This window comes from Columba livia, chromosome 1, assembly GCF_036013475.1.
Source record: "Columba livia isolate bColLiv1 breed racing homer chromosome 1, bColLiv1.pat.W.v2, whole genome shotgun sequence".
Classification (NCBI taxonomy): domain Eukaryota; kingdom Metazoa; phylum Chordata; class Aves; order Columbiformes; family Columbidae; genus Columba; species Columba livia.
In genome coordinates, this window is record NC_088602.1 from 57344676 (window position 1) to 57357719 (window position 13044).

At 38.0% G+C, this 13044-nt stretch overlaps 1 protein-coding gene across 3 annotated transcripts in view; it reads left to right on the plus strand.

The window, feature by feature from the left end:
- Positions 1-13044, plus strand: part of PCCA (propionyl-CoA carboxylase subunit alpha) — a 286891-nt gene that overhangs the window by 118268 nt on the left and 155579 nt on the right. For all 3 annotated transcript variants that reach the window (XM_065057776.1, XM_065057761.1, XM_065057768.1), the window contains exons 13-16: positions 2392-2535; positions 4086-4160; positions 8296-8364; positions 9039-9114. In XM_065057776.1, coding sequence (XP_064913848.1) covers positions 2392-2535; positions 4086-4160; positions 8296-8364; positions 9039-9114 — 364 coding nt within the window. The remainder of the gene's footprint in view (positions 1-2391; positions 2536-4085; positions 4161-8295; positions 8365-9038; positions 9115-13044) is intronic.

Consider the following 13044-nt stretch of genomic DNA (forward strand, 5'->3'; position numbering starts at 1 on the left):
CTATCCAAGAAAAATGACAGTATAACTAAATAATGCAAGTGTCTTCGTGGGGGGGGAAAAAGTGTTTTAATTATGTGGAATGTTAGAATTCCAGACATGTTCTACACTCAAAGGTGTATTTTTAAAACTTAAATTCAAAAATGAGAGAATAAGTCCTGTGTCCAAATACTAATGTGTGATAAGTAACTTTCTATTAAAACTTAGGGAGTTTTAATAGAAACTTCAAGTCTTAATAGAGATTGAATTGCTTCAATTTAACACTGCAGGATAGACACTGAGATGTTTCATAGATTCTCCAAATACTGTTATTAAGCTTGACATGCTGGAGAATATCATGTGTTAGGTAGAATCAAGATTGAATCCCAAAGGTACATCCTTAAACTGTATAATCAGTTTCCCATTTCAATGTCACTTTTATCCTTCAAAGAATAGGTGCTTGTTTCAGTGCTGATTTGTCATTAAAATTATGTCAAAACGTCTTAAAATGTTGTTGAAACTCCAAACAAACTCACAGCACACACAGGGCTAATTATGGATGCCATCTGTTTATTTTTACAAAGCTTTTTTCTTAAAGACCAAAGCATCATCTTGTTCTGATAACCCACAAGATTATTATAATGACTAAATATTTTTCTTAATACTAGTGTGCTAGAAGGAAGAAAGACAAGTGGTTTAGCCACTGACCTTTTCCTGTGTCACAAGATACACGTGGTATGACATCTCATGATAGAGAAACTATTGTGAAGTGCATTTTCTTAAGGTATTTTGGCCATTGGAACACAAACATTTTATAACAGAAATGATGACAGAACTGCTGTTTTTATATAGGAAGACTTACAGCTGTCTTTGTGTGAAGAACATGCTTTATAGCAGGAGTGTCAAACTAATTTTCCTCATTAATGTTTATAAAATTAACCTCATTAATGTAGGAGGTGAGTGTCACGAGGATGGAGCCAGGCTCTTCTCAGTGACAGCCAATGGTAGGACAAGGGGCAGTGGGTACAAACTGGAACACAGGAGGTTCTACTTATATATTAGAAGAAACTTCTTCTCAGTGAGGGTGCCAGAGCACTGGAACAGGCTGCTCAGGGGGGTTGTGGAGTCTCCTTCTCTGGAGACATTCAAAACCCGCCTGGACACATTCCTGTGTAACCTCATCTAGGTGTTCCTGCTCTGGCAAGGGGATTGGACTAGATGATCTTTTGAGGTCCCTTCCAATCCCTGACATTCTGTGATTCTTTGATTTTCAGCAGGGGCCACATCAGCCTGGTGGTTGCCTTTAGGATGGCCAAATGTCATTTTTGGACTGTATAAATGTAGTAGTTACATTTATACAGTTCTAAAATTACATTCGGCCCTTTGAAGACAACCACCAGGCTGACGTGACCCCTGATGAAAGTAAGTTCGACGCCCCTGCTTTATAGCGTGCCGCTGTTTTACTTCACCTACCTGCTGCGCTCTCCTGTCTCTACGTCCTTTTTTACTGTATCGTGTCTAGTTAAAGGTTATTTAAAGTTAATAAATGTGTCCGTTTACATCCCTGTTTCAAGGAGAAAGGCGTGTGCGTATGTGCGCACATGCATGTGTGCTTGTACGCACATGCCAGGGTTGGCGCGCACGACGGGTGTTCCCGTGGCAGCATCATCCAGAGCTGTTAGCAGCAATTTGCTGAGAGCGCGGAGCGGCTGTGCCGGTCCAGCCCAGCTATTGTGCATGCTAAGCACTAAACAGATCAGTCTGGAGTGGGGGGCGCAAAAAAAAAATGAAGGATCCATCTGCTCGTTTCTGCTACACTGCGCTGATGCAAGATTACGCTAATCTGGTTGCTTGTCAGGACAGGTTAGTGAAAGCAGGCGAATGGGTGAGATTTAGGGTAGGCTGGTTCTGTGGAAAATTGTAAGCGGCTCCTGTACGTGCCTTGTTAAGTGTAGCAGAATGGGTTGATTATCAGCTACTTTGAGATTTTCGGTTAAAATATATTTATGGCTACAGCGTATTTTTGAAAGAAACTTGGACGGGAAAAGCTTCTGAACAAAGGAAAATTAACTCGTCGTCGCCAGGTGCATTTGAATTTGTGAAGTAAATGCAAACTCCGCCCGTGCAAAACCCCAAACCCTATGTGTTTTCTATAGTTTTCCTTTTGTATGCTGCTCCTAGTTATTGTAATCTGTTAATTATTTTTTGGAGTTTCCTTGCAAAGATGGTGTTTGCCTGAGTTTGTCAAGTAGGAATTTAATTTTTGGGAAAAAGCCCAAGATGGGAACATGTTCTTTGTCTTTTCTTTGGCTGATCTAATTTCTTGTTTATCTGTGTTTGTTTACAGTGAGTGGTTGTGTGTGGTGGTGTTTTGTTTTTTTTTTACCTACTGATTGACAGTTCTTGACCTTGCAGGTTGAACATCCCGTCACAGAATGCATTACCGGCCTGGACTTAGTCCAAGAAATGATCCGTGTTGCTAAGGGTTACCCTCTCAGGCACAAACAGGCTGATATTCCCATCAACGGCTGGGCGGTTGAATGTCGAGTTTATGCTGAGGTAAATGAGTGGTAATGGGGAGGAGGGGAGGTGGTTGAATCGTGGAGCAATAATACCCAGGTGTGGATAGATGCCAAGGTGAAGTCAAGGAATATCATACGGAAGTCGTGATTTAGAGTATGTAGCACAAATGGTTAAAGAGCTTTTGTAGAATTTTATTTTTTTTTAAATTCAAAATACAATATATATTTCAACATGCCTTTTCTTCTGAAAATCAAAATTAAAAGTGGTAAAAGAGAGAACTGAAGTTTATTTCTAGGGACATTTGCTGAATGTTCTGCTCACATTTCATGATGCAGTGTTGGAGTTATTTGCTACTAGTGTTTCCAGCTTTCTTAACTTGTGTACGTGAAGCTTGTCTTAAAAAGACAGTTGAAATTCAATGGCTTACAGAATTTTTGTTGTTGTACTAAAACATTTTAGTAGGTTGGTGAAAAAGCAAGTTATAGATCTTCTAAAACTACAGTTTATAAGACAGACTTTCAAAGTGCACTCCAGGACATTGTAATTACGATATGAGCCTATTTTACCTTCAAAACGCTTTCAAAAATATAAACCCCATTTTCAAGCATGTTTAGGACATGTCAGGGTAACATCCTTCTACTGTCATTTTTAATACATGAAAAGAAAGATTTGTTAATTGAAAAATGGTGCTTAGCTTCCTTCACTTTGTTTGAGGAATGTTATAGGTAACTGTGATTCAGCACCTTGAGATGTTTTTTCACTGTCCTAACTATTGTGGCTTTTGTGACCCAAGGCATTTTTTTTCTTTCTCTTCGTGATGTGCACATACTCCTCAGTGCACTCTATTAATTACAACTTATATGAACGATTTGGATAAAGAATAAAAATTTGCCCGGTGATTGGCGTGGAAGCTGTTCTAAGTATGAGTAGGCTTTACCCTGAAGTAAGCAAACCCAGGACACTGATGCTTGGGCTTTTTTTGTTGTTCAAATTAGATTCCCTCACATTTATATGCAATGGACCCAACTACTTTGCCATGAGTTTGGTTATTCTGTAGGCCATATGTTTATTTGCTCTTCTATTAAGTTTATATTGGTACTGCATTATTTAGGAGATTTGCAGTTTCCAAAGACATAAAGGTCAGCTTGATTTTTCTAAGATAATTGGATTTCCAACTGCCCTTTTAAATTTTTAAATTTTTAAAAGTTTTTAAATTTTTTAAAGTTTTAAATTTTTTTCCTTATACTCTCTTCTCAACTCCACCCTTCTGAATACTTTCCTGTCCATCTTCCAAGGCACAACGTAGCAAATGAAAATGTCATCTTTGTATGTTTTGGTGGTGTACTGTAGCTCTGTGCAGAACACTTCTTTCCTGCTTTTTGACTGTGGTGGAAGAGAATGTATATGCTTCCAGTTCTTTATTTGGAGTCACAGGGGTCTGAAGAAATGTACCTCAACACAAGTACTTCTGGGAAAGAAAACAAAGTTATTCCAGCAGTTGTTTCTGTTAGACTTCAAGCTTTTTAATATTATCTTCTCTGCATCTGTAGAAGCTGAATTCTGTCTCATGTTGAATTTTATTTCAGGACCCCTACAAATCATTTGGCTTGCCATCCATTGGTAAACTGTCTCAGTATCAGGAGCCTTTGCATTTGCCGAGTGTAAGTAACTTGGTTCTTGTTTTTGTAGGTGCCGAGTGTTTCTTTTACAGGCTTGGACTATAAGTACTCAGCAGCTTTGTAAATCAGGCCTTTTTTCCAGTTTTTTGCTGGGAGGGGACAGGACATGGTAATACTTGTGCAGCCTGTAAAACTGCTTAAAATTGTGCAGTTCCAAACTGGGTTTAAAATGTTCAAATTTGGTATAACAGAAAACCATTATGTGTTGACTTATTTTGTTAACGTTCTATAACTTTCAGCTTAAGGTTTTCAAATGCAGCTTTAGTAAAAAGGCCGTGGTGAATAGGAGTGAAATGCTGAGTCAGCCCTTTAAGCACAGTGAACTGGGGACACCAGTTCGAAACTGCCAGTGGTTTCTGTTTAGCTTTGCAGACTTTAAAGAGGAAATTTGTTACAGCTATTATTACGCGTTTCAGGATGCATTCTAACTATATGGAACAGCTGTTTAACAAACAGTGTTTTCTGCCATGTGTAAAGAACAAGGACACAGCCTTGCTGTAAAATCAAGGTAGTCTAAGCCATAAGTGCACATATACATGACATTGTGTCAGTCAGTGGAATGACAAGGCTGTACCATCTGTGAATACGATTATTCAGTCTGATTGCTTGCACAGAAAATAGAGAGAGATTACAGGAGGAATCTTAGATGTGGAGATGTTATTGGATATATGATTTATTTTGCTTCTTAAATTGTTTTTGCCCATGTACTTTCCAAAGGGACCTGACCCTTTCTGGTCTTTAAGGCTTCATGCTGTGTTCAAAGCCTGAAAGCAGGAAAAAATTTTGAAGATCTAAAAGGCACAATGTGATCTTAAAGAGGAGATGAGTGAAAAAGGTATCATTGGATGTATCTTAACTTTTTTTTAATGAAACAAAGAGAGTATTTAATAAGAATTTATAATGAATACTCCAGTGGTTGTTAGAAGTTTTCACCATGTTGTAACAGCTAACAGGATGTCAAACATTTTGCCCTTGCAAGTTTTTGCAATTTGCAATTTTCCAAACGTGAGACCTGTTGAAAGTACAAGTGATAATGGACAAACTGTACCCCCTACAGTCTTTGTCCCACCAAATCTTTCTTCAATTAATGCTGCAGCAGGAGTTTTATGTAATAACATTTGCGCTTGTGAGCCATCCATACAAAGAAAAAACAATTAAAATGCCTTGAATGTTCTGCTTACTGCTGTTATTTGCTTGTGTGAATGTTGCATGTCAGCTAAATGGACCACGGAATAGATAAAGTGATTGGGTGCAGGAGAGTGCACACTAAGCTTTGTCTATCATTATTGCTGGGAGCAATCAAATTGATGCCAGCAGGACAGTAGACGCGTTGACAGCTGTAATTATGTATCTCCATGGTGATCACTTTTGGCCTGTCATGGAGGCCCATGAGTCCCCTCCCTTGCAAGCATTTAATCAGATTGGGCTGTCACTTGTCAGGTAGACGGGGTGGGCTGGGAGTTGTGCTTAGGCGGAGAGGTGAATTGAAAATGAAGGGTGGGAGATGCCTGATCGCTTCACGTGGTCCATCGTGGTACCGAAGAAAGAAATTCTAATTACGCTGGAGGGTTCAGAGCAATGGTTTGAGGAGCTCATATGGAGTGCCTGGGCTGTTCTCGTTCCGTTCACTTCTATTGTCGTATTAAAAACAGAACAGCTATTTTTGTGTCGACACTCATGGTTTGGTGTCTTAATACATATTTTCTGCCACTGTGAAACTAATTTCTCTCCTGAGAATGTCCTGCTGCTAAGAACAAAATTAATACGACTAAAAAAGTTCAGCGTTACAGGCCCATTGTGCCACAGTGTTTGTTTTGTATGTTTTAGATTTTAGAATTGTCAACAAGTTGGCTTAAAAAAAAATAGCGGAGACTTGTAGCATGTCACAGTGAGTTTGGCTTACGAGTAGCGTATTGCCCAATGCACGGTCAATTCATTTCTTCCATGTTTCAGGTTAGCTCTGATTGTCTACCTGCGCCCATGTGTCAGCTGCTCAGGCTGGTGGAACTGATGTGCATGGCTGTGTGAGGGGTTATTTCTTAGCCATGGATAGGAATAATACTGGCTGGTTTTGTGTCATGTAGTCTGTAATTTTCTTAGAATATGATGCTTTTTTCTTTGTTAAAATATGATATACCTGTATAAATACTTACATGTACATGCACATGTAAAGCACCCTTGAACACTTGCATGTAATCACTTCGTAAGTGCTACTTTGGAGACAAAAGTCACAGTATAATTCAAGTACGTGTGGAGTATGCTTGTCATACCTTCACATCTTATATATGTATTTTCTGTATGCTGCAAAAAAGTGTGGGCGAGGGATTTATCTAGGATTGAGTACATAAGTTGTTTTTTTCTGATTTGAATTTGACAATGTATGCATTGACTTTATCTATAGGCAGACATCCTGGGAGGGAGGATGGTTTAGCAGTTACAAGAAGGGGAGCTGGGAAATACGCTGCATGTTTCTCTGTAATCACGACATGTCTGAACTACCCTCTCATCAGTAGCTAATGTTAAATGTACCTGATACGGGTAGCGGGGGGCCTAGTTAAGCATAGATAGAGCACATTCAAGTAAAATGCGATAAAAACGCTACAGAAGTGCTACTACCTTTTCATATGAATAAATATGCTACACAAATAAACATAAATAGATAAGAACAATATATGCAGATATAAGCATAAATATATAAATGCAAATATACAAATAAGTATATGCTTTTTTAAAAATAAAAAGAACATCATAAAAACTGGTCAGAGAGTGTTTCTTACTGAAGAAAGTGAGTACACCTACTAGGGTATCTTTTTATGTCATTTGGATAATAAAGTCATCATCATGCCCTCATGTGGATTCTGTAGACAAGAGGTTCTACATGTGGTCCCTTGATAATTGCCTAAATTAAAATATTAAAGGCCTAACAGCCGTTGCGTTGACCTTTTTCTGCCTTGCTGCAGACAGATGAGCTGCTGTTTATTACAAAGGTTCCTTCCCACAGGTGAAGATTTAAGTGAGATTCCAGGACCCTCTTTCCCACCCCCTTTACTGCTTCAACAGCTTTGGTTAGAGCCCTCCATCCTCATGGTTCCCAGAATGCGTTTATCACTCTCGAGTTATTTTGATTAGTTTTGAAAAAAATATTTCAGATTCCAGCACTCAAAAGCAGCAATTTAATAAATATTTATTCCTCAGAAATTGCTCATTTGAAAAGTTTTATATGGCTAACCTCATTGCTACAGTGATGAAATCAAACCGAGAGATGAAAACAAGAATCAGCAATGTACTAACTAACTTCTTGCCTGGTTAACAGCAATCAGCCTCTTCAAAAGAAATTTTTGAACTCGTGTTATTTTTTTTCCATGAATACTGCAGAATCAGAGCTTTAATTGGGGCTGCGTCCTTACAAAGCAAAGCCATGGAAAAAGCTGTGTAAACATTAAAGCCTCAGGGGAAGAGCAGCAACAGAAAAAAAATTGTTTTACAGTTGAGAGGGTGAGGCAAAGAAGGAAAGTGTTACAGACATGAAAACCACGGGATCAGTGTTCCTACGGAGCTGATAAGCAGAGCTCCAAAGTCCCTGCTGAATGCTGCCTGGTTGTGTTCCTGCTGGAGCCCTCGGAAGGGCTGCAGCAGAATGTGGGGGACGTGATTACATAGAGCTGCAGAAAGGATGTGATTATAAAGGGGCATCCTTCATGCCAGGTGTCAGTCAGAAGAATAATTACGGCTGTTTTATTGCAAGGATTAAATCAGAACTGCATGCGTTAGGAATTGGAGTTTAGTGTGTGTAACACAAATTGTTAGATCGAATTTTATGTGTTTACTGTACAATCTAGGAGAAAAAAAAGAGAATTTTAACTATCAGCTGAAGATCGCAGTCATGTTTCCTTTTAAAGGGGAGAATAACATGCAAGTATTTTTCCTGGTGGAGGATAAAGCTCCCCTTCCCCCCTCCTAGCTTCTCTGAAAACAAATAATTACTCTTGTTCTTCAAGGGGAACAAATGTATGTGATAAGCTTCATGGGCTTCATGTTTTAAGCCTTCCAGGTAGATTTGATCTCACGTTGAAATATTTTTTTCCTCATTTATAATTATTTTTGCTTATTTTTGAAGGTACGTGTTGACAGTGGCATACAACAAGGAAGCGATATTAGCATTTATTATGACCCTATGATCTCAAAAGTGAGTTGATTATTTTTTCAATATTCTAAAGGTATGATACATTAATTTTACAAACAGATCTTTTAAAGGAGGGAGAGTATGTTGAAGGATTGGTAAATGGGCATTTGGAAGGTTCTAGGTGTAACATGGCTCAAGGGAATAGGGAAGAAGTGAAGTAAGGTGTGGACTAGAGGAAATTCAGTGTCACTTCTAAACAAATGGGTTTTTATCTTTGACACCATGATTATTTGTCTTGCAGTTTCTGATTATTAGGAGGATTCTGACAGTAACATATTGGTAAAATGAAAATATGACATTATAGTTGGAGTTCAGCTGTCAAAAAAATCATACATCTTAGAAGTCGGTTGAGCATTAGAAGGCAGAAGGGTCCACTAGATACTGAACCTCTTCTCTAATTTTCTGTGCATATGAAGAAGAAGAGGGAGCTTATTTGGATGCTCTGAGTTTTATGAAGGAAAAGTGTCTGGCCTTCTTTCATTGAATGGGTTAAGAGATCTTGGTTTTTCTCTTGATGTCTTAGAGACTCTCTGAAGCATAGATGCAGTAATGTGCGAGAAATGCTTTTGTGGCTGCAGGAATTGTACAAACCATTTTCATTTTAAATGCTATTCAGAATCTAGAGACAAGCTATCTCATTTCTAGGTAACCTAAATACATTTTTTTTTTTCTTTTAGCTGATTACTTATGGCTCTAATAGAGCTGAAGCACTGAAAAGAATGGAAGAGGCTTTAGACAATTACGTAATTCGAGGTAACTACTGAAATTTGGGTTCCTAGTGTGATAGGCTGCCATCTATTTCAAGAAAACAGCTTGAAGATGTACTAATTAGCAAATTGAGTAAACTTCCTGCTTCTTGAGTGCAAATTAAAACAGGAAAAGATTGTGTTAATTAAGCTGAGAAGATACATCAAATTTAAAGAGACTTCGTTTTTTTTCTCTTTCATTGTTTTTCCTTGAATATTATGAGATAAATATTCAAATTGTTTCCTTAAACTCATAATAATTTTCACAAAACGGTAGCGTAATTTGTTATGTTATGGAGGGGGAAAAAAGGCTACTACGCTGAAAGAAGTTTGAAGTAGTTGCTGTTTTAGAGCAATTTAATACATTGATTATGACCAATAATACCACAATGCAGTATTTGATTGTATGTGTCTGTATATATGTGTATATACACACACACACACATATATATATATATATATATATGTATATATATATATTTTGAAGGTAATTGTTCAAGTTTGGGCAAATACAGATGTAGTCTGATGATCAGAATGTGTTGCAGCTCTTGCTGACTGACTGCCTAGAAGTAGCTGTTCTGGCTTTTAAAGCAGCAGGGGTGAGCCAGCCACGACCACTTTAACTCCTTTTGAGTTTTAAAGGGCAAAATCATTGTTTGTGTAGGAGAAATCTTTAGATCTTCCTCTGTGTCTTGTGGAAAATAAAAAGGAAAACTCATAGGAGATGACTAGAGAAGGGAGCTGTAATGTGGCAAAAATCTGAGTGTTTGGGGAAGTTATTTTTTTCATTACTAGTCAGTATATTTGAAGAACCAGGGTAGGTGGGAAGGAAACTGTTGGAAGATTTGCTTCTGTTGTTCCTCGTTTTGGTTGCTGGGCAGGTTGTTCCATAGTTTGAGATGGGAAGAGGACTTGAAACGCTTATTTCATTTCTCCTCGGAATGGCTGGGAGGAAGAGCAAGAGAGACCTTGTATAGCAGACAATCATATGAGTCTTTCTATAAAACCTGGTTTGGCTTTAATGCTGTCTGCTGAGTAGTACAGATGCCGTGTCAGACTAGAAAGATATATCTGTCTAGGGGAAAGAAAATGACCATCCCTCTACCACAGTCTAGCAGGATAGGTGGTAGTATTAGCCACTGTAAATGAGCTGCATAACTTTGAAGTGGATTTATAGTGGTGCAACTTGAGCTGTTAGACTATTGCAATGCAATGTGCTGATGTAAACCCATGCTGTATTTCAGCTGAATAAATTTATTTGAGGGGGAAAATTATATCACTATAGCTAGACTGATGTGAGGTGGTGTGGGGTTTTTTGTTTTGTTTTTAATGGAGGCAGGCCCTGGATTCAAAACTCAGTAGGAATTAATGGAAAATTATGCTAGAAGGATTATAGTTAATGACAATATTGGAATTGTGTGTGGAGCATGGTCTTTTATAGTGTGCTATAATATGGGTGGAACTTGATTGTTTGTTCTTAGGTATTATACACAGATATATAGATACCTACAAAGGATATGACATCTTACATATGAAAATTACTAATTTGCATTCTTGATTTTTTTTTTACAGTCTTTTATTAGTATGCATGTATGCATTTAAGTGTTTGTACCTGATACCTCTGTAGTATTTTACCTGTGAAAAAGCTCATAATCTATTATAAACATTGAAAGAGGTAATAAATAAACTAGGGGGGGGAATGCATTTTTAAAAAGTATTACGAAGGACAAATTTTACTTCAGCACAGATTTCAAAAGTAGCTGAATTTCCAGGGCACTCTTTTATTTGCCTAGTGTGAATGATACTCGATAGGGCAGTTTGTAGAAACAGTCCTATCTGTAATGTTCTGAACTGCATTGACATGTACAGAACTTCTTGTCCAGGGCAGTTGTATTTAGTAAGCTCAAGTAAGCCTAACAGGTGATGCAGAAGTAGTAAAATATTGGCATTTTAAATGAGCAAAAATAATTAAACATCAGAAAAGTTAAAGCAGTTTCATGCACTTTTTTTCTATAATGATCGTGTATATTTTTGGCTTCAAAATGTTAGGTGCCATGTAAAACCATATTAAACCACCGTGATCTTATGTGAAAGTGCATTATGTGAAGTCTTGTCCATAACTGAGTTGTTATAAGTGGTAAAAGATACGGAATAGTTATTTACCTAGCTTAGAAGTTACTAGGTTCTATATTTGAATAGTGAGCCTGTACATAACTATTTAGAGATCACCGCAGCCTTCCTGAATAGTGTGTTCTGTATTCCTGTTTCCGAAACACCACACAATTGCCTTGGAAGCAGCTCTTAGGTTCGATTTTGTGTTTTAGAGACAGTGTATTTTTCCCTGTAACTAACAAGTCTGAGCTACAAAGCATTTTAGCTGAGCATTACCAGCTGAAGTCTGTGTGAATTGTACTGATAATATACACTGAGAGAATTTAGATTTTAAATTCCCGAGAATTGCAACATTTCTGTAAGCAAAAATGCTCATTCACTCACATAGGGTGGGAATGAGATGGGGTGACTCGGTAGCAGGTCAAGGACCATCTAATGGGTAGCTCAGGGACTGCTAATGGAAGATGGAGTCTTTCCCATCACTTCTGTGTCACCAGTTCAAAGCAGGCAAAAGTTGGTAAGGACTTTCAGTCACTAATATTTTGATGGTTGCTTGCTGACCTGCATGAAATCAGTGGTCTTTACCCAGTTCCTTGAAGACAAATGTCCTCCTGGAACAAATGCCACCATATAATGTCATTCGTGGCAGTCCCAGCAGAGAATGCAGAGACTGAAGCGGCACAGAGACCCTCCAGGAGGTGACCCATCCAGGCTGGGCTGAGGCATGCTGACAGTGTGAAGCGCAAGGACCTTCTCTGCTGCTCCTTGTCTGATGAGCAGAAATTCAGTTTCTACTGATGTAGCTTTAGGATATCCAAGAGTTACCTGTTCCCTGTTAGCTCCGTTCCACTTACAGACGAAAAAAATCCTCAGACTGCAGTCTTTATGGACGAGGACTAAGTATTACCTGGCCTTGAATCCGTGGTTCAGCTGCTCCTCCTGGTTAAATCTGCCTGATGAAATCATGAATGAAATTAAATTAATTAAATTTTCAAACAATGTAATCTCATACCTGCAAAGAAAGCAGACATGAAAAATTTGAGTAAATAATATTTTAAGCAGCCAAGACTGCATCATATAGTGCCTGTAATAAAAGTATCTAGATTAAAAGTGCTGAATAAATAAAATAAATTACAATATTTGTGACAATCTTATGCTCTGAAAATGCCTATTGCCTGAACATTTTGTTACAGTTTGGGCTGGTGACAACTAAAATAAGAAATCGTACAGCTGGTTTGTTGGTAGATGCTAACAATGTGACTAACTCAAGATAAATTCAGTGTGGTCATGGGAATGTAATCTGCATCTTATTTCCCATGTAGTATCTACAGTGTTATTAATAGGAGCAGGTAGAAGTCTAGGATAGCACTTCTTTGAGTGGTAGATTGGATTAAATGATCTCCTAAGGGCTTTTACAATATAAATTATTCTGATAGGAACCGACTCCTCTCTTGAGAACTGATCTGAACTGAAAATCTCAGTTAAGTCTTCTGAATGAGGAAGGATCTAATTAGGTAACATTTTAACCTGTGGATCTTCCAGTATAGTTCAGGTATGGTTAATGTTCAAGGTCTAACCCAGATCTGTCTCAAGCAGATACACTTTTCATTTTATCCAGTGATTACTGGAGAATTTGTGAATACCAGAGAGTTCAAGAGGTCAGTCAAGCATAGAAACACTGGTTGTTGGGATGAGGCATAAGTTGTTTCTTGTGAGCTTGCGCTGCTGTTAGTTCTCTTATTTTATGCCACTTTTCTTCAGAAATTTAGGGTTTTGTTTCTTCTTTTTTAATCTGAATAACAGAAATTAGAGTATTGGAAGAGGG